The sequence below is a fragment of the Trachurus japonicus genome, chromosome 3, assembly GCF_045865225.1.
Source record: "Trachurus japonicus isolate A0001 chromosome 3, Traja_1.0".
NCBI classification, from domain to species: Eukaryota; Metazoa; Chordata; class Actinopteri; order Carangiformes; family Carangidae; genus Trachurus; species Trachurus japonicus.
Genome location: NC_140909.1, coordinates 27,168,361 through 27,190,737, shown reverse-complemented (window position 1 = coordinate 27,190,737; position 22,377 = coordinate 27,168,361). Strand labels below are relative to the sequence as shown.

The 22,377-nt window shown below is 41.5% G+C and overlaps 1 protein-coding gene across 28 annotated transcripts in view; it reads left to right on the top strand.

The window, feature by feature from the left end:
- The window catches only part of neo1a (neogenin 1a), a 228,867-nt gene that overhangs the window by 153,895 nt on the left and 52,595 nt on the right, over positions 1–22,377 (top strand). For 2 of the 28 annotated variants that reach the window (XM_085768605.1, XM_085768600.1), the window contains exons 16-29: positions 340–435; positions 4,761–4,936; positions 8,816–8,954; positions 10,409–10,516; positions 10,756–10,950; positions 12,484–12,516; positions 12,765–12,830; positions 13,090–13,228; positions 13,336–13,580; positions 14,194–14,286; positions 14,665–14,835; positions 15,573–15,860; positions 17,851–17,987; positions 18,662–20,957. In XM_085768605.1, the coding sequence (XP_085624731.1) occupies positions 340–435; positions 4,761–4,936; positions 8,816–8,954; positions 10,409–10,516; positions 10,756–10,950; positions 12,484–12,516; positions 12,765–12,830; positions 13,090–13,228; positions 13,336–13,580; positions 14,194–14,286; positions 14,665–14,835; positions 15,573–15,860; positions 17,851–17,987; positions 18,662–18,748 (1,973 nt within the window). In that variant the 3' untranslated portion in view covers positions 18,749–20,957. Of the gene's footprint in view, positions 1–339; positions 436–4,703; positions 4,937–8,815; positions 8,955–10,408; positions 10,517–10,755; positions 10,951–12,483; positions 12,517–12,764; positions 12,831–13,089; positions 13,229–13,335; positions 13,581–14,193; positions 14,287–14,664; positions 14,836–15,572; positions 15,861–17,850; positions 17,988–18,459; positions 20,958–22,377 lie in introns of those variants that run through there. The other 26 variants (XM_085768606.1, XM_085768602.1, XM_085768611.1 and 23 more) reach the window with 16 other exon arrangements.

Sequence of the window (22,377 nt, the reverse complement as noted above, 5' to 3'; positions counted from 1 at the left end):
TGTCATTGGTTTTTTATCAATGTCATAAATAATCGCCATCAGCGACGCACCAGTAATCAAAGGCACGGGAAGGGGTCTGGAAGTGGATTATGAGTTAAAGAAATAATCTTAGGAAATGAGGAGATGTAGCAGAGGAATTGTTGCCAAATATCTGTATATGCATAATTGAAGCCTTCATTACAATCACAGTGAGAGGGACGATTGTATTCAAATACTCTCTGTGGCTAATATTGCAATTATGAGCTGAGAGTCTCGAGAGTTTTGGCTTGATTAGATGGCCGCATCAGTTTATCTTGCTCTTCTGATCCGCTCGCTACTCTCTGTGTCTTTATCTCACAGACCCCAGCTCCCACTATGTGATCACACTGAAGGCCTACAATAATGTGGGCGAGGGGATTCCAGTGTATGAGAGCGCCATCACCAGGCCACAGTCAGGTATGTATCATCTAAATCCACCTGTGTCAATGCTTGCCTAAAAATAGAGTGCATCTCTCCCAAGGATGAAGTTGATTCCTTCATATGATCCCTCTATGGGAAAAACTGTGAAGCGCAAACCACACACAGTATTATGGGATATGCAGTGTTCACGTGGTGTAGCTGTAGTCACTCACCCAAATAAAAAAAAGACCTCAACTGACATTTATCTTTGCTCCCTCTATCCTGAGATCAATAAAAGACGGATAGTGTCTGGACTCCAAATTACCACAGAGATCACGTGTCATCAGGGCGTCTCACTGCTCTAATTAACTCTCCTCTTCCAGTCTCCTTTTATATGTTCACATTTTGCCCCTAGATTACCACTTACACCGATATTAGATGATGGAGGACAAGCTCCTCATATGTTAATGGAGCAGATATCCTCATTAGAAAGGATCGCTTGAAATATTATTGCAGAATATTCTGGGTTCAGAGGGGCAGATGAGTGCACATCCAGTCCTATATTTAAGCCAGATGCAGAGATTCAGTAGAGGAAAAGCAGAGACACTGGATTGTAAGCTGCTAAACTTTACCAGACTGAACCAACAATTCACAGGAAAAATAATATTTTATGCAGCTCAGTTCAACAGCAGGAGGGCTGATATCTTTGTTCAAGATTGTACGACAGTGATGTCAAAGACGCTGTGCGTTTGAGGTGATTTAAACACAGTTTTTTCCCCAGAGTGACTGTAAATTATTTCTCGCCTGCAAAGCAACGCCTTTAAGATAAAAAATGTTTGTTGATATTTTTATATAAAGTGAAGCTTACTGTGTTTTTAAGCCATTCTTTACATGTGAATCACAACATAATGAGACCATTGGCCGTAAAAGACTAAAAAATGAGGCACAGCACTCGCATAACAAGAGAAACAATATAGTGACATGGATTTAATTCCTGCCTAATGTTCCCGGCTTAGTCATTTGCCTGCAATGTTGCTGTCCCTTTCAGGCCAAATCACATTTGTTCTTTATTTGTTTAATATCAGCATTGGCCTCATAAATCTAGTTAGTCGGGCCAGGCTCTGTGACACAGCTGTCCTTGCCATCTCTGTGCAACAGAATCAAACAGCTTTGTTGCATTTGTCAGGAAGACTCCGGACAATCCAGCCACACAGCCCGTAATTCTTTAAGCCTCAGATCACAACCCTGTTAACAATTAGATATAGACCTTAAGCCCCGATCCAGTGTGCTTTAAAGTACGAAACACTGCCAGTCAGACTGAATGCGAGATGGGTTCACGCAGTTTATGTGACAGTGTCAGAAGACAAGCAGCACCATGCTCCCCGGGGTGTCACAGAATGTGGGCTGCACCCGCCTCCTCTGCCATGCAGCCTCCCACCTCCCCGCTCAGCCTTGATCACTCCAGTTTGTCTCCGCAGCAGCAACTATTGCTCCGCCAAGCTTGAGAGGGGTGGGGATGCTGGATGACATGAATCATGTCAACATGCTTCAAGGGGGGGTGGCAGTCTAAGTGCGCACATACACCCGTGCACTGTCATACTGTACTCTCTCTCTCTCTGTGAAACTCTCTTCCTCACATCCTCTCCGCACCCACACATACACACGCTGCACACATGCAGACCCCCTGTGGTGGCTTTGGCAACCCTTCGTCAGATCCAAAAGTTTCCTCTCAAAGCAGAACCAAAGCCCACCACCATCGGCTGCTGCTGAATCCTCGGGGGCGCGTTCCCTTCCTGCCAGTTTGTTCAAGTCGGGATTAAAAAGACGAGCTGACCTACATAGTACTTACTTACTTTTGAGAAAGAAAAAAAAATACTGAGGAAAAACTTGGTGAACTTAGGTTGAGAGAGAGCTAGGTTGTATCTGTTAAAATACTCTGATGTCTTAACTGAAATTCAGGAAATGAATGATTTTACTCTGATCTGTAAAAATGTTACAAAGCCAAGTCAAGCTCTCTGCTGCAGCGCATTCAGCTTGTTAATACTGGAGACTATATTCTTCCAAGCTGTGTCAAGAAATGCAGCTTGTGTGCCACTCTGGAAAAAAAAAAAACCTCAGTGCCTCTCCACAACCACATGAATCCTTGGATCTCCATCATGCACGTAAATGCACACACACAGACACTCTGACTCAGTCTGGGGAATATAATGAGGGCAGCTCTGTACAAAGAGGTGTCAAATAGAGCGAGGAGAAGAGGAGAGGAGAGGACCCACTAGTGATGGAGGAGGAGTGTCATCGCGGGTGACTGACCAGAGCTTTTTCTTTCATGGCATCCAAGCTGAGGACACAAGCAGGAGCGATGAAACCAGTGGCCAGGAAGCCATCTTGAAGCATTTCTCCTTCACTACGCTGCCCAGAGGCTGCTTGTTGAAGCCTGGGCTCCACACACACACACACACACACACACACACACACACAGAGGCATCTAACACACAGATACAGTCAAATCTTCTTCATGCAAGCCAAACACACAGATGCTCTTACAAAAACAGATTGTTAAGCAACAGGTCGTTGCTATGCAACATACTAAGTACCATTTATTGTATTCAAATGCTGGACTGAGCTGTGTGTGGGGAGACCTTTAAAGTGATTACCACTAAATAAATCCACTGATTAATGCAGAACAGAAAGGTACAATGTTAATGGACCACTAAAGATTATTATGCTTGTTTAATTACTTCTGCTATATTTAGCAAGTTAACATAAGATTCTGATGTAAGAATCTTACATCAGAATGTATACATCCATATGTTAATTTTTCTTATATCATTAGCTAAAAACTTTTCTTTTCCTATAGTTGTTTTACATGTTTTTTTTCTAGAAAATTAAATTTATCACAACATATATCCTAATAGGCAAGGCAATTTTATTTTTATAGCCCATTTATACAAACAGCTTGTCTCTAAGGGCTTTACAGTACATAGCATCATAACAACATCCTCTGCCCTAATAAAAATGATGCATACCAACATAGGATATTTTAAGGGTATGGACACTGTTTTGCTATGGCTACAATTAAGACAAGACAAAAAAAGAGAACTTGCAACACTGTCTTCTCCCGAAATAGAAAATATGTTTATTCAAGCGCTACATATTGAAAGAGACAGTGTTTCGAGCAAATGGCTCTTCGTCAGGTCAATGATTGTCAATGTCAAGGATAGAATTAAGACAAGACAACAATACAATTTAAAAAAAACACAAAAAACCCTTGTCAATCAGCTCTTACATAGTCACTTATAGTCATATTAGTAAAGATAACATAACTTACAGTCTACAATGTTTGTTACTAATTAGAACATGCAGCGCAGCAGTTCTTGATGCACAGCATACAGTACAAAGCAATAATTGCAGCTGTTCCCAAAAGGATAATTAGGTTTACGTGTCTGTCAGAGGATTATTCTGATTGTCCTATAGGAGCGCTGCATGATCGTCATTATTCAGCTCCGACTAATAAGCGATAGTGGAATGTATGGTCACAGGAAAGATCGAGCGCTGCCTCTCACCACGAGCTCGTCACCAAACGCTTCTGAGCCTCCGATCAGAGGCAGCACTCAGCAACACACACATTCAACCACCATGTCCTCCTCTCCTTTCTGCTGTTTCTCTCACTTTAAGCCACTATATTGTTTCCACAGTTTTCAAGGACACGATGGCACCTTGTCAACATTTCCTTGCTGTGGGAGAATTGTCCCGGTGCATTCACTGTCCTTTTTATTTGCTATACAATGTCATGTAAAGATCTGCAATGTAAACATTTTAGTGCTGTGATGTTGTGAAAAGATGAGGTCAAGGAATGTGCAAGTTTTGAAAAGTGGGCTGTAGGATCGTGGTTATCTTTTCCTCTATACTTTTCCCATTGACTGTAGTCTTCTCTTATGAATAGAGTATCTCTTTCTCTCTCTGTGTAGAGCCACAGTAGCTATTGATAGAACACCACATACTGTACAGTAGCTTCTATAACAACAGAGTCTGTAGATTCGTCCTATTGTAGAGGTCAGTGTCTGTTTTTCTAATAGAATCTTCTCTCTCTTTCTCTTCACCCTTCCCAATCCCATCCTTGTTGCACCTCCGTTATCTTCCTCCTCCTCCTCCTCCCTCATCGTTGTCCTTCATTTTAACTCATTAACCTTATTTTCTCCTGTTCTTCCCTCCCTGCATCCTGTTTTGACTTCACTGTCCGACCAACCCACGCCACGCTTCTCTTTGTTTTTAATTTTGGTCATTTTAATTTGTGCATGCGTATGGGTTTCCTGCCCGATATCCAGACCCCATAGACCCCGATGTTGACCTGTACGAACTCTTCCATGCTCCATACACCCCAGTGCCAGACCCCTCTCCCATGATGCCACCCGTGGGCGTTCAAGCCTCCGTGCTGAGTCACGACACCATTAAAGTGACCTGGGCCGACAACTCGCTGCCTAAGAACCAAAAGATCACAGATAACCGCTACTACACGGTGCGATGGAAGACCAACATCCCTGCCAACACTAAAGTCAAGGTAAGATATCATGTTAAAGTATTAAAAGAGCTGGATTCAAAAGGCTCATTTCATCATCACTTTTATTGGCCACATTGAATCTTTCAAACTTTGGTGCTTATCCTTTCATTTCATGCAGTAGTCATCAGATGTCTGATGTATTGATGCTGAAAATAAAAAAGCAGTCACGTCAGGACACATTACAGAGGTTTTAGAAAACCCTCCAAACACAGACATGAAATAATGCCTCAGTGTTTCTGGAATTAAAGAACCAAACAAATAAATAAATAAACGAGGGAAAAGAAAAGGAATCATGGGAGCTTCAGTCTTACAGTCTGCAGCCAAACACACACATGCAGTATCTGTTTGGAAAATTCATCCCAACCGCTGTTGCAGAAGTTCCACACAGGTGTCGTACTACTTCCTGCAGCATGGTGTGATCCTAACAGTCCGTCATAGTGTACAGCTTCAACATCATAACCCATCATCGCCTTGAGGAACTGTTTGCTTTGTCTTTAAAGGCTCCATTCGCACCCTTTTGTTGTAGGAAAGCTGGAAGTCAACCAGTGTTTTCATCCATGTTTTCTTTGAAATTGAAATGATTTTTCAGTTTTTGGTGACTGAAACTGTTTTTTTGTTGTTGTTTTTTACCTTGAGCACTTCACCACTTTGTTTTGTACCATTTATAGTTTGTTTACAAGGACTGAATAGCTTAAATTTCAATAAACGCTGGACAAATGTAGGTGCTCTAAAACGTTTGACAGGTCGTGTATTTACTTAAGTATTCCCACAGCAGTGGAGGCATAATTCTGGTACTTATAAACCGAAGAAATTATTTATTTTCACTTTCAATGCACTATGAAGAGAAGTAGTTTCCTTTCCCTCTCTTTTACTGTTTCGACATTATTTTAGATTGTGTTAGTAACAGTTTAAGGATCAGGTCAATAGTATTTACTGAACAAGTTCTCACTCAGTCGTCCGTCAGCTGGATATTCACGGACTTAGTGTTTGTGGTTAGTTAATTCATCCTTTTCCGTCCTATGAGAGGTTGTTTGGGTGCAGAGCTCAGTGATTGGCTGAGTCAGCTCGTCTCAGTCTGTAACTGTAGGGTTTAGTGCTTTAATTAAACCATAAAGGCGTCGGTGGAGTGAATTACGCTAAAGCCTCTTGATGACTGCACAGTAGTGTTTTCCACTATCTGTTAAAGTTACAATCCTTAAGATTTACACCCCGGTTCATTTAGTAGTTAACAGGAGCAACAGGAAGTGGCCTTTAATGCTACAAACAGAGGAGAAGCTTGTGTGTGTTTACACTGCAGCCAAACAGAGTCATTTTGTCTTGAGCAGCAGTTACAAACACAAAACACTTTGTTTTGCTTTGCATTTTTGATGAGCCGCTGCTGTCAGTGCTAATCACAGTGACTAGCGCTGTTCCTCTGGCTGTGTCACAGTAAAAGCCACTCTGTGTTTAGCCTGCAGCAGCAGCAGGAAATCTTACTGACAGTGATCCAGCTCAAGGATCGTGAGCAGTGAACAGTGAGGCTGAGGTCAGAAATACATTGATTTTCTTTTTCCAGAGAAAATGCCTTTCGCAAATATGATGAAAAATGGAGTTTGACTTGATGAAAGCCTGGATTATGACTTCAATATCAGTCTTATTCCACTCATCAGCTCTCCTGATGCTTGTTCTATTGGAGCAACAGGTGATTTCCAGGGATACAGACACATCCTCACATCTGAGAAAGTAAAATATGAACATTTTTGATGGATTAATGAAACGGTGATAAAAACTGATTAGTGGTAAATGAAAGTCTGTTGGAGCAGTTATTATTATCCTGAAAAAAAGGCTCATTTCCCAGAGTTGGCGGTCAGTGAAATGATGAAGTGCAACACCGGAGTATTACACTGATTTGCCTGTGATCGGTGTCATACAAATGCAAAGCTAATGTTACTGTGCAGCCATCCGCCTGAGTGTAATGTATTAAACAGAGTTCAAATATTTGTCGAGAGTCACAGTCAGCCGAGCCTGAAACAGGGTGTTTGAGGTTCAGCTTCTAATTCTTGCTCAATTCTGCAGCTCAATTATGATGATTGCTTATCTCCAAACACTGGATCGCGGTGTGTGTGTGTGTGTGTAAGTGTGTGTATGTGCGTGTTCATGGTTGCATGCGTTTGTGCAAACCTGTGACCGAGCAGAGCTCAGATAAAGGCCTGCGTTGGCTGATAAATTATTCAACGAGGAAAGGACAAACTGAGAACTAGAAAAAGAGGGTGTAGATCTGACAGTGCATTCCTCATACAGCTAACTCAGAAGGCACACACACACACAGAGAGAGAGAGGAGCAGAACCTTGTACAGGATGTTCACACTCAGCACTTTGTCAGTCGTTGACCTAGACATCCAAACTCCTACCTCCTGTTTTCTTCCAAAAAATCTAAAGAGATTTATGATTTATTAATTGTTAATCACAGTAGAATGAAAGGCGAATATAGGACAGGTGGTCCGATTATGATGATCTGCATCAAAGTCGCAAACGGAAAACAAATCCTCAAAATCGCAGCAACATGGTGTACAGCTCAGCCCGTTTCCAGAGGAGATGATACACACAGTGTGACAGTAATTAAAGAACTCCACTGGCTCATTATGTTTCCTTCCCATTAACTACATCCAGAACATTAACAAGCCTGTTTCAGGGCTCTTCTCCAGTGCTGCTCTGGAAGCTCCGTCCTGTATATGTACAGTATGTTAGCATATCTGTGGAGAGCCGTCTAACCAACAGTGCTGCCTTCGCCCCAACACCACTCTTCCTCCTGTCCTGTCCTCTCTCGCAGCGAAGCCAGACAAGCTTGTACATTATTGAAGAGACAACTGCTCTCAAACAGGCTGCATGTTTCTAAAGAACACAGTGTTTTCTCTTCCTATCCCACTGCCCTCGCTCTGACAGCCCCCGCCGGAGCGCTGCACTTTTGTCATAGCACGCAACCTTATACAGTAGATAGGAGGACTGTTGCAGACCGGTGGACCTGCGTCACTGCGGCTGCAACACCTACATGGCTAAAGCTCTCTTCTTAGGCTGGATAAATAGTTACATAACCCAAATCTGATAACATTTTGAGAAACCAGAGAGACGATAATCTGTCGGATAAGGTTTTGCATTTTATTTGTAGCAGCTACCCTTTTCTTTTTGTGAGTCTGTGTTTCAGAATAAAATTAATAATTTAAGGTTTTGGAGTGTTAGTCAGAGAAAACAAGAAATTCAATGGTGTCATCATAGGTTTTATGAAATAACAATGTCTCCATTTTCAGGCATTTGATACCCTGAAACGAAATAATCTAATCAATGAAAATAGTAATTATTAAAGGGGACATATTATGGAAATATGACTTTTTGAAGGCTCTTTAACATATATTTAGTTTGTCTTGCCTTCTGGCCCCCAAAATATGAAAATTGACAAAAATATTTGTAATGTTCAGGTTCCCTAGGTTGAAATCCATGTGGTTTTATGAGCTGTTCCCTCAGTTGTCTTCCAGTGATGTAACTAGGATTCAAATTTGCATAATACCACCCCTACCTGGTACCGGTAGAAGGGGCGGGGTGGGGCAAGCAGTGGTTCATTTGCATTTAAAGGGACACACACTGAAACCAGCAGCTCTGAACAGGGCTGTTTTGAGAGGATGAAAAGAGCTGTGATGTTTGATCGTTGGGGGATTTTGACCAAATCATGTCACAGACATGTCTTTAAGACACCTGGGAACTATTTCAATTTGTGGAAAGAAGGCAGAATATGTCTCCTTTAAAGTGTAAACATGTTTAAAAGGGTGGATAACCAAGTGCTTTTGTCTTTTGCCAATGCACTGAATTCCTGTTTGTTTTGTTGTGTGTGTTTGCCTTTTTGCCCAGATGGCCAACACCACCAGCCTGAACCACATGGTGACGGGTCTGAAGCCCAACACACTGTACGAGTTCTCTGTCATGGTGACCAAAGGCCGCCGCACCAGCACGTGGAGTATGACTGCACAGGGCACAACGTTTGAGACAAGTAGGAGCGCGCACACACACACACAGAAAACATTGCTATATTCCTATGTGCAATATATTTAGTTGTTTTTGTATGTTTTTTAGCTCTCCAAATTCTCTTGTATACTTTTCTACAATGACAATAAAGGCTTTTTGTTGTTCTATTGTATTCTATCCTAAATGTACAAAGCAACAAGGACATAAACAGAGACCACGTCCAGTGTAAATAGCCTTTGGCTGGCTCAGAGTATTATTTTGCTTTCTACAGCCCAACTGGAGGAGAGGTCACTCCTGTATAAAATCAAGGTGGCATAAACAGTTGAAACTAAACACTGAAACGAATGTAAATATCAATAGATCTTACATTAACTTCAAACGTGGAACAGATTTGATGATGGGGGAATATTATTTAAGCACTGCTCTTGACTAACATCCTTCCATCTATAATTAAATACACAAATGAGTGATTGTGACATGAATAATGTTATATAAAAAGAAATGTTGTCAAAAAATTGCACCATTTTTCCTCCTCCTGGATTTGGCCGGTGGGTGGGTGTGTTGACCTTAAGAGCAATAGATCCACAAACCCAGACCTGGTCCTTTTATGGCTTCAAGATCATAGAACAAAACACATTTAATGTAGCTTATTGCTTCTCTGTTTTGTTTCTGTTCATCTTCCATAGGCCCAACCTTTTATTACCTTTTGCTTTGCACAGTATCAGGGGGAGGACAGTAAATAATTACCATCTCCCCCGAGTCAGCTGAATCACAATCGTATAAATTGACTGTATCAGTGTTAAAACTACCCATTGCAATCTAAAGTTCATTCCGCATAGAAAATCTACAATACCCTGTGTATTTGTTTATGATTCCTGCAGTGTTGTGAACCTAATGGATACTTAAATCTGCAGGCTGGAGAGCGTCCAGACCCATACTTTATTATAAGGCATAAATGCTTAAAAGATAAGGATAAATCTGACATAAAAAAACAAAAACTAATTGTCTTTGAATCCACTTATACATGTGGATTATTGAGTTTAGATTTACTTGACTTGGACTGTTGTGGGACGTTTTTTAGCTGTTTTTATTGTTTATATATATATATATATATATATATATATATATATATATATATATATATATATATATATATATATATATATAAGGAAAAAAGACAAGCCAGATTTAATTTCAGCACAGCCAGGGGTTTATGTCACAAGTGTTCAAGGGGATGATATCTACAAGATCATAAACACACACACACACACACACACACAAGAAACAAACTATAGATTACTTTGCAGTGGAACACTTTGGGCATGAAATATGTTCTTAGGTGCACAAGCAGACACACAGTTTGCTCATATATTCTAGTAAAAGTTAATAGCGTGTGTTGACGAGTTGAAAACTAAACTTGCACCACCTTAACCCCTCTCGTCAACATAACAAATGTCCTGTCTCAATCCACCTCTACAGTTCCCAGCTCCTCCCCGAAGGACGTGACTGTGGTGAGCAAAGAGAACAAACCTCGCACCATCATCGTCAACTGGCAGCCTCCCTCTGAGGCCAATGGAAAGATCACCGGTAAATCTCAAAATCTGATGTTTCTGGGATGGAGTAAAAGTAGGAAACTGCCTCGCTGTCTAGAATTGTGACCATTTAGACGTCATAGTAGCAACCCTCTATCAATCGCTGACTAATGAAATCACATTAAGAAGGAGAATTGATCCACAATCAGTCAGTCATAAGGAGTCTTATTTTGCAGCATTACGTCCTCTGAGATGTAAAGAATGTGTCTGTCTTCCTCACCTTCTCTACTGCAGGCTATATCATCTACTACAGTACAGATGTCAACGCCGAGGTCCACGACTGGGTCATTGAGCCGGTGGTGGGCAACCGCCTGACTCACCAGATCCAGGAGCTGACGCTGGACACCACCTACTACTTCAAGATCCAGGCCCGAAACTCAAAGGGCATGGGCCCCATGTCTGACGCTGTGAATTTCCGCACTCCAAAGAGTAAGTTTCCACGACGGGCCACAAAAGCAGGACTGGAAAATTGCATCTTCACGAATGGCCGGTTGATGATAAAAGGAAGTAGTGTGAAACATTTCAAGGTCCTTTTTTTGTGTTTTATGTTGCATCTTCCATATGTATGATGCAGTAGGAGATGGTGAAGAGACAGATATTTATCACAATAGTTTCAGCTCAGACAAGCTCTGTGAGGAGAATCAAAACTGGATTTAGTGGATTTTTGTGAGTCGGGTTCACAACTTCAGATGAATGATAGTGATGCTCTGTGTCTGGCGGATGTAAAAATAGATAACTGTTGGTATTATACATCATACATGACATCAGCTTTATTAGATAGTTGTATGTGAGGGTTTGTGGCTTGCTGTCTGTGTTGTTATTTAGCGTTCAAGCTAATCTAGCCATCTTCATTTTACAGTGGTGATCTGGTAAAAGGTTAAAGGGATAGTTCAACATTTTGGCAAATTGGCCCATTGCCATAATCCCTATAGTCATAGCATTAGGTTCATTACCTTTAATTGTCGGTGCAAGCTATTTTTAGAATGGTGGAGCAGAGCCGTGAGCTGCTCAGAGCTACGCTACGGAGGCTAATGGGATTTCTTGGTTTCCCTCATCAAACTCATCAAATACACAATCCAACAAGCGTGCGTTTTGGAGTTGTTGGATTGTGTAATTGATGAGTTTGATGAGGGAAACCAAGAAATCCCATGAGCCTCCGTAGCGTAGCTCTGAGCAGCTCGCAGCTCTGCTCCACTGTTCTGAAAATAGCTTGCACCGAATATTAAAGGTAACGAACCTGCTGCTATTACTATAGGGATTATGGCAGTAGGCCAATTTGCCAAAATGTTGAACTATCCCTTTAAGCACAGTTAAAACCTCATCACATCCCCATTGTGCCTGACAACGTGCTGCCCACCTTGGATAATTTCCCCCTGAATTTTTAACAAATCATATGATGTGACAGCGCTGACTTAAATACATTTTTCAATTAACACTTCAGACAGATTCTCCTCTAGAGGTCTCTGTGAGAAAGTCTTCTGCTGAGCTGAGAGCATGTTTCCCAGGCTCCCATTATTGCTTTGGGATGACCAAATTACTGCAAAGTCTAGTCAGCAAATTTGCACCCAGATCAGTGCTCTGAAGAGGCCATGCTAGGTTCAGTCTGGTGGTGCTGCATGCACTCTATTTTGGTTTTGTTTTTTGTTTTTTTGCACACATAATTTATAGGGATTTTCTTCCTCATAGGGTGTTAAATAACATATTAGTCCTGGTTTTGTAGGAAGCTGACATCATTTTAACATAGATGCTTTGCTCTTAATGTCAGCTTGGCTGTGTCTGAGATTCACTCTTGCTGTTTGGTTTTCTCACTATTTTTCATTCTTCTAGTTTTGCCCCTCTCCTCCTCCTCCTCACAATTCCCATCTCATGCTTTATTTCTGTCTCCCTCGCTGCTCTTTTCAGCTAACCTGTTTTTTGCTTTTTATTGTCTCTCCCTCCCTGCTCTCCTTTGGCCTGTTAAAGCTGAGTCCTCTGACAAAATGGCTAATGACCAAGGTAAACTGCCCTTCCACACTGTATCTCTCACTGCTGCCTCTGCACCTCGTGCGTCTCTCTTTTCTAAAAGATTTCCATCTCCTGGGCTGATGAAAACTCAGGCGGCATGACTGGCAGAATCAGCTTGTTTGTAGAAATTTTCAGATAATGATGTATCTCATAAAGGCTTGGCATAAATGTGAGAGTAGAAGACACCATGTAAACACTTGACAGTTTCAGTACAACATATTTTTTCTGTCTTTAATCAGCCTCAAATCTTCTACCGAAGCCGCCTTCAGGCAGCCAAAATACACAGGACACTGGGACATCAGTTGGTAAGATTTTCCTCCTACCCGCGTTTATTAACTGTCCTGTTCAGTTACCACACTGTCAGTCTGGAGCTATTGGGATTTAAAAAGGATGAAAATTACATATTTTGTCTCTGTCGAGTGCATTTTTAAATCTGCAATTTGAATTTAAATTAGATTTTTATTTGCATATTTCTGTTGTAGTTAGATGTGACGCTTGTTAGTGTGTCGGCCCAGCGGATTTACAAATGTAACTCCAGTCTAATCCAGTCTTTCTCCTCTCGAGGTAAATCAGGGGTGGGAAGCAACAATGAAAATCACATCCTGGTCATTATCATCATCATCTCAGTGGGAGCCTTCACCATCATAGTGGTGGTGGTGGGGGCCTTCCTGTGCACAAGACGCACCACGTCCCACCAGAAGAAGTAAGTGGCTCGGTCACACCTTCACCTTTTATCGCCTTTTCCTTCTCTCTGTACATCATCGTCTTCTCTGGCCACTTTTCTCACTTAGTTTAACCCTTTCTCTGCAGGAAGCGGGCCGCCTCAAAGTCCTCCAACGGCTCCCACAAGTACAAGGGAAACTCCAAAGACCTGAAGCCACCCGATCTTTGGATTCACCATGAAAGACTGGAGCTCAAACCCATGGACAAATCACCTGAGCCCAACCCGGTCATGACCGAGACACCCATCCCTCGCACCTCGCAGGACATCACCCCGGCTGACAGCAGCCTGGAAAGCAACCCCCACCTGCAGCAGAGACGCAACTCCTATCGTGGTCAGTCCTGCCCAACAGGGAAAACTTAATATTTGATGTTATGGGAAAGAGATCAAAGGGGGAATGTCACCCTTGCTGCCTGAGCTCACATGCATGATAATGCTGAGCAAACTCGCTGGCAGACGAGAAACTACATTTTGAGAGCTTGACTATGAATACAGTTGTTGTAGTTTTTTTTTAAGTCAGGAAATGTGCTAACACCCTGAGGTTTGCTTCCAGGAGCATGACTGGAGGAGTCCGGGAGAATTTACAATTGCGATGTTTTTGTTTCACAAGTCAACACTTTGTCTTTTCCTGTTGCTTTTTTTCTTTGATTATCATGCAAAACATTTCATGCTTTTCATACATAATGCCCATTGCTTGTCATTATTGCGGTGCTGCGAGCGCACACTGACGCCACTGCAACTTCCTGCAAGTTCAGTAAACACACTGAATGAGATAAGTCCACAAAAGAAGAGTGTTGGGTATGACTACGCTTTAGAAGTGCAATCAAAATGCAGTGATATCAAACAGATTCAGGATCCTGAATTCTGCAGATGGATCATTCACAAAAAAAAAGGAACAGCAGAGTAGCAACTCTTTCTGATTGGCTGGTTTCCATCGTACCTTTTAGGCCACGAATCAGAGGACAGCATGTCTACACTAGCAGGCCGACGAGGGATGAGGCCTAAAATGATGATGCCTTTTGACGCACAGCCGCCTCAGCGTAAGTGTGTGTGCGCTTGTGTGTGTGTGTGTGAGAGAGAGAACGAGAGAGTGTGTTATGATAAATCTGGGAGTTACAGCATAGATACTTAGACAAATAAACAATTTCCAAATATATCTCATGCTATTTTTATGTGTAATCAAGGGAACAAGTCCATTTCATGCTTCCCATAAAATGTTCATTCGTACTGTTTGTTTTTTTTGTCCTCCTTCCTGAGTTTAGTGACAGATTATGAGAGTATTTCACTGTTTACTAGCAAAGTTGCATGTCTCTGTAACTCAAAGCAACACTCCCACATCCACGTTCATTATTACAGCTGGTTAAACATCTCATCCTGTGTTTGTGTCTGTGTGTATCCACGTCCATTTCCATTCACAGCCGTGATTAGTGCTCACCCCATCCATTCCCTTGATAACCATCACCACCATTATCACATGGGCAGCCTGGCGTCACCGACACGAAGCTACCTCTACCACCAGGGCAGCGGGCACCCACGCCCGCACGCCTGCGCCACCCCCATCTCCCATCTAGACAGGGTGGACTCCTCAGGTGAGACAAGACAAAGACACTGCCCCCTGCTGGACGGCTGGACAGAGAAGTCGGGACATGGTTGCAACTCATTCATTGATTTGTCGTTTGTTCATTCATCCACATGCAGCTGCCATCTTGTCACGTTCATATTTCAGTTGTCCAGAGTATGACTAATCCCTTCTCTCTGATTTCTCTCACTTCTGAGGTTATTTTCTTTATGGTCTTCTCTACTCACCTCAACTTTTCCTCTAGAAAAAAGAAAAAACTCAATTGAACCATTAAAGCAGCAGACAAACATGGCAGTGATTTCAACTTATTACTGTCTCAACTGAATTACAGTTACAGTATTGATGTGTCAATTCAGAATCATTTTGTAGTAACATATAAAGTCGACAGTCAGTAAAGGTATACTACAGTTGAATCAATATGTTTGTGATTAATTGTAGGACTTTTGTTACACTGCAGTAACTATTTTCATTATTAGATAAATTGAATAATCTATATAATAATAATGATAAACTTTATTTGTATAGCACCTTTCAAAACACAGTTATAAAGTGCTTTACAGAACAAGTAAAAATAACAGTCATCAAAAACATTAAAAATGCTGAATTGTGTAAATAGAAAAGAGAGAAGTCACTTCATAGATCACAAATCTGATGTAGAAGTTTTCCCAGTCAGTCAGTATGATAAAAAAACTCCTGTGCTCATTATATCCCCCCCCCCCCCTCCCCCAACGTCTGCTCCCTCTCCAGAGTCAGTGAGGAACACGCCCAATTCAGAACCTCTCCCCCCGGCCACCGCCTCCTCCCAGGCCTCCTGCCCCTCAGAGATCATGGCCGACCCCGAGGGCAGCTACCACGGCTCCACCACCACAGAGGAGGAGCCCAGCTACTCCAGCAACCTGCCCCCGCACCGCCCAGCTCACCCGCACGCCCACGCCCACCCACTCAAGAGCTTCGCCGTGCCAGCCATCCCCGCCACCAGCCATCCATCATATGAGTCGCCCGCCCTGCCCAGCACTCCCCTGCTCGCTCAGACCGGTGAGGAGCAGCACACACACACTCACACTAACAACTTGAACACTGAGCTGAGGTCAGATGAGAGCAGGAAACGAGCCTCTGTCACCCAAACTGTCCACACAGTGACCAGGGGCAACAGGGAATCTCGTGAAATCAGTGGACGACAGTGTGTGATGATTCTCAGCCATTAACCTCAGTGTCACAGATTAGATTTATGGATGAAGATCAACAGTATTTTACAAATGCCTGAATTCCCATTTGTCAATATTTTGATTTGATTCATTTTGAAATTAGATTTATATTGAAGGTTATGTGACACAGCGAAAAGTGGCAGTTGTTTTGTCTGTTTTATATTTATATATTTTCATTTACATATTTATTTAATCTATGTATGTATGAATCCTTATTTGTTTGAGGTGAAGGTTACTTTTGGGGGGTAAAATAATTTTAAATGTGTTATGTATTAATTAACAACCATAAATTTTTTTTTTTTTGTGAATTTAAAGGAGACATATTCTGCCCCCTTTCCACAAATTAAAATAGTTCCCATGTGTCTTAAAGACATGTCTGTGACATGCTTTAGTCAAAACCCCCCAAGGATCAAACATCACAGCTCTTACTTTTAATCCTCTCTAAACAGCCCTGTTCAGAACGGCTGGTTTCAGTGTCTGTCCCTTTAAATGCAAATGAACCACTGCTTGCCCCGCCCCTTCTACCGGTACCAGGTAGGGGTGGGATTATGCAAATTCGAAAACTAGTTACATCGTTATCAGACAACTGAGGGAACAGCTCATAAAACCACGTGGATTTCAACCTCGGGAGCCTGCACATTACAGAATTTTTTTTCAACTCTTTTTTTCTTTTTTTTTTCTTTTTAGGGCTTTTTTTGCCTTTTAATGGATAAGATAGTAGAGAGAGAGAGACAGGAAATGGGAGGCAGATAGGGGGGGAATGACATGCAGGATAGGGCCACTCGACGCGGGATTCGAACCGGGGCCGCCTGCAGTGAGGACTATAGCCTTAACACATGGAGTGGGTGCTCTACCAACTGAGCTAAACACCGCCCCTTTTTTTATCAGTTCTCACATTTTGGGGGCTGGAAGGCAAGACAAACACCCAAATATAAAGAGCCTTCAAAAAATTATATTTCCATAATATGTCTCCTTTAAAGGGATAGTTCACCCAAAATTAAAATTTCACTCATTATCTACTCAACCCTTAAGTCGACTAAGGGCTGGGAGAAGTTTCAGAGTCCTCCGTGCCTTCTCTGAGTTACAGGGCGGCTTGGCGCAGCACTGCATGTCCATATGACGGTTGAGAACGGAGCTCACTTTTCTTTGTCCAAAAAGACACACGAAAAAACATCCAAATACCTCCATAGTGCTCGTCTGTAATGTCCCTCTTGTATTGAAGCCCCGACATGAGACATTGTTTGGAAAAAAATTAAATAAGTATAATGTTTTAAGCTTGTTTGTAGCGGAAGCTCCCAGTGTTGCTCTGCTGGAATCTTGCGCGATTTATGGAGCCGTGAACTGGGTGTCAATGCAAATCGCGCGAGATTTGGACGGACCAGTAGTGCTGGGAGCTTCCACTCCAAACAAGCTTAAAACATATACGTATTTTATTTTTTTCTGAACAATTTCTCATGTTGGGGCTTCAATACAAGAGGGACATTACAGACAAGCAGTATGGAGGTATTTGGATGTTTTTTGGTGTGTCTTTTTGGATGAAGAAAAGTGAGGCCCATTCGCAACCGTCATATGGACATGCAGTGCTGCACGGAGCCCCGATGTAACTCCGAGAAGGCACGGAGGACTCTGAAACTTCTCCCAGCCCTTAGTCGACATGAGGGTGAGTAGATAATGAGTGAAATTTGAATTCTAGGTGAACTATCCCTTTAACATACAAACTATGTATTCACTCATCCTTGAAGATTTCATTCATGATCAAATACGGAGCCAGATACAGATGTTTGGTGCCTTCACTGACTATTGTATTTGTACGTTTTCAGGGCCTCCCACTCACCCCCACGTCGTTAAAACAGCCTCCATTGGAACACTAGGAAGGACACGAACACCAATGATAGTGAATGTGCCCAACGCCCCTGATGTGCCGGAGACCAGCAAGATGCTGGAGGATGTAGACAGCGTGAGTATAGCGCCCCACACTGGCAGCTAGCAGTAGTGCAATCTATTTTGTTTTGTTTTTTACCAAGGTGGTAAATATTGACTATTGAATATTGATTATTCAGTCTTGTTTTAAAATTAAACCAATCACACATTCCTTCCAAATCCATGTCAGGTTTTATTTTGGGCACTGGATTATATGGTTACATTGGTTTTAACCACATTTTCTGTTTGTTCTTTCTCTCTTTTTTATTCTTTCCAACTTCAATCTACCATTTTTGTGGTGTTGTCGGCTGCATTTTGATCAATTCATTTCAACTTTTAATAACTGATTTTAACAAAACCCATAACCGGAATGATTTTATTTTGACCATTGAACCTTCACTCCATGTCCTAATCTTCTACTGGCTGTTGATCGTTCATTGACATCTTTGGTTTTGGATGTTTTGCTTCTTGTCCGCTGCTTCTTGTTTTTGTCATTTACGACACCTCAGTACCATTGACCCATCCCCCAGCTCGCCTCACCCCACCCATTCGACTCCCCCCGTACCTCTGTGAAAGATCCCTGACTGACCCTCTCCTCCTCTCTATTCCTTTCCTCTCTTCTCCTCCCCCTTCCCCTCCCTCCAGGTGCTTGCCTCCCTCCCCCCCTGCCCCTCCCCCGCCCCTCGTAGTAACCCTGTTCCTCTCCCTCAGAGCTACGAGCCCGACGAGCTGACCGAGGAGATGGCCCACCTCGAGGGCCTGATGAAGGACCTGAATGCCATTACTACAGCGCCATGAGCATGCACACACACACACAACACAGCTGCGCACACACAGACATACTTTCTCTGTCGGCCGCACATACAGACACACACAAAAAGACACACAGGCTTACGTCAAACAAACACACCCCATCATAAACCTTGGGAGCCAGAAGCTAGTGGACACAAAAATGGCTTCTTGTGCCCAAGAAAACTCTGACACCCCCTGCAGAGAAAAAAAAAAAAAAAAAAAAAATTCCAGACTGAACCTTAGGAACTTTTTTCGGCTTACCTTGCTCAGTCTCAGGAAGGAGATTGCCATGAGAGGGAAGAAAAGTGAGACGCTTCATCTTTTAATGAAGTACCATTCTCAGAGACAATGAACTTTAAAACATTGGTCGCTTTCAGCCGGAAGATTGTGAATTTTTTTCCTCAGCAAAAATACGCACGGTAGGTTTTTCTTTGTGTGCGAACGCTCACTCAAGATGAGGCAACGGTTGATTCAATGTCATGTCGAATGGAGAAAGTCCAAAAATATGCTGGTTTTGATGTTGGTGCTCATGCGACGCAGTCTACACACAGTGTTTGTTTGATTAGTGTTTTCTTTGTGCATTTTGTATATCTATTGGGCAGTTTCATTGAAGTGAACATTGGATATCAGTCTCCCTTTGCAAGCCTACATTATTCATGAACATGGTCATTCTTTTGTTTTTACCCCCTTGTGTCATATATTGTGCCATGACTTTTTATTATTTTCTATGTTATTGTATTATTTTTTTTTACACACATATCCTTATAAACATGTATATATGTTGTTTTTTTTAAACTGCCTCATTCTTTTGATGTTTCCCATTGTTTCATTATTATTATTTGGGATGAAAGTGGGATTACAAATGAGTCCTGAAGCTCAGTTTTCATATCAACATGAGAGAAGAGAGAAGCCTGATGTGTTTCTACAGTACATTCTTCTCTGGCATTGTGTTGCCCCCTTTGTACATTAAAATGTCTTCTGTTTCAGTCTTTTGTTTATTGTGGGAGCTCCGTTTTAAAAGCCTTACCAACGTGTTTGTATGTTGGATGGTCGAGACGACTCGGCCCTCCACGCTCACTGCCGTGGCAGTTTTCTGTATCGTTCTGTGGGTCTTGACAGTATCTCCTCACAGGTCTGGGGTACCTAGGACTCAGGGCGCTGACCCTCACCCCTCCTTAAAAAAGAAAAAAACTAAAAAAAAAAGCAAACAACGAAAAAAACATCACACAAATAAAAAAAAACCTCACATGGCACTCAATCAATCAATCAATCACCTGCAACAGACAAGTTATCTTTTATACGAGAAGTTTCAATTGAATGTGTATGTCATTTCCAAAAACCAATATTTGGTTTCAGAATATCTGTAATGCTGAACCACGTGTGCATTTTACCCACAGTGGAGTGTGTTTGCTGTTTTTTCCTGCTGGTCTTCATTAAATGCCACGCCCTGGTTCTTTTACAAATCTTATACGATGCAAAGATGTTGGCCTTTTGAATGGGACTCCCAGATTTTTTTTACATGGTAGGTTTTGTATGAAGAAAAAAAGAAGCTTGTTCTATACACAAATCCGATGTAAAAAGGAAAAAAAAAAAGTTCATCTAAGAAACTAGTTTTTCATTACCCTCTTACCCAAAGAACTTTGTCATTTGCAATCATAGTAATTTGCTCTACTTTTGTGAATACCATGTTTCTCATAAATGTACATCGTCATGAATGTCAATATAACTGTAAGAGATTTTAACTATGGATACAAACAAGGAACAAGTTTTTTGGGGGAGAAAAAAAAGATTGAAAACAAAGGGGGGAGAAAAAGGACCGGACTCCATTTGGGAAATAATCTATTGAGTTGTAAACAGTTGAACCTGTATTGCACTTTTTCACAATTTTTAAAGTACATTTCTTACATATCTTGTGTTTAAATATCAAAAGCTGTTTGTGTAATGTAGTGTCCTAGGTAAGCAGCAGGCAGCTGGTCTTGTTTTTTATGTTTTTGTTTTGTTTTTGTTTTTTTGCTTCAGAGATGATATGAATTTGAGCAGCCGAGTTCGACTTCGCAGCTCATGATGAGGAATTCTGTTGTTGCTTGTTCATGTACAGAGCTTTCTTTGCTTTCTGTAGAAAAAACAATCTGTGGCTTTTTAAAAAAATGTTGAAAAAAAGTTTGCAAAAAAAAGATGTTTTTTTATTGGTGCTCCTATACATTGTGTATACAAACTATTATGAATACTAACAAAGTAAATGTTTCTGCTTGTCTTCCTTTCATCAAACACAATGAGCACAACACAATGAACTGAGCTGAAATGGGTTGTAACTACTGATGCACAACCCAAAGTCTCCAGTCCTGTCAATAGTGGGGAGAGCTAAGCAGAGCCAAAATGATCAATTAGCAGAACTAATCAGCAACAATCTAATAATCAATTGATCACTCTGAAGAATTTACTTTTCTTTAGCCTACATTTTGAACCACATTGTTATGGTTTTGTTAATTGACTTTCGTCATAAAATTCTATCAAAATGATGATAATTGCTCAGTTTAAGTATTCCCTCTTTCAATTTCTCTTCGTGTAAAACCTCACTGAAGGAGAACTGCCAAGAGTGTCACATTGTCTGTTGTTCACAGATCTGTATTTTAGAAAAAGATGATTTGATTGTAGGCTGCAGCATTTCACAGTTGTAGTTGACAGTAGTTTTGTTAACCATTAGTTGTTTGCTCAGACTTGTAGCTTTAGTTTTCTTATCATAGTCATGGAATTGGATGCAAACAGGCTTTCTGCCAACGTGGCTGATGGAATCGACTCGCTCTGTTGACGTAGCGGCAAATTGTGGCATGATTTTGAAATAAAGTGCAACACATGAATCCCTGATATTTAAAAATGCTGACACGTGAGGCTAAGTAAACAAGGACAATGACATTACACATTAAGCACACATTAAGACAATCTCTGACCGTTCATGTGAGTGTGACTGGAATTTTAAACAGGGGCTTTGGTGTACCCACTTTATTTGTTCATTTATTCTACTCAGAATGGCTGCACAAAGATGAGAGCTAGTGTCTGTTCTGCTGTTTCTTGATGTAAAAATCAGTGTTCCACTGCAAAAATCATTTCGGACCCCAGGTAAGAGAAAAATTAAAAAGGTCATCAGCATCATGAAATGGTTTTACTCTGCTACACTGTAAAAGTGTCCATTAAGAGCTGTACATTTGGGTAACATCCACAGCTCGTCTGGTCTCACCAGCAGTTTGACTTCAAAATCAAATGTGAGCAAAACAGGTAGGTTACAAAAACACCAACTCTGTCTGCAATACGAAGTCCATAAACGAAAGACATTTCTTGGGCAATAAGATTGGGAATTAATGAGAATTAGACTTAATGCATTTTCAATGTATATCAAAACTTTGGATTTTACTAGAACCTGACTGATAAAAAGGCACAAGTCGTTATTCATCACCTCTACATACAAACATGAATCTTTATTTGCTGATTTAATATGAACACAACCGACTTAGAATGTGACCTAGCTACATCAGAGGTCCGTGGAGGTGCTGCAGGGGGGTCGTGGAATTTTTGGTTGATTAGACAATGTTTTATGTTTTAGTTTCCACATTTATGTTTCAAATAAAATGTCAGTTTGA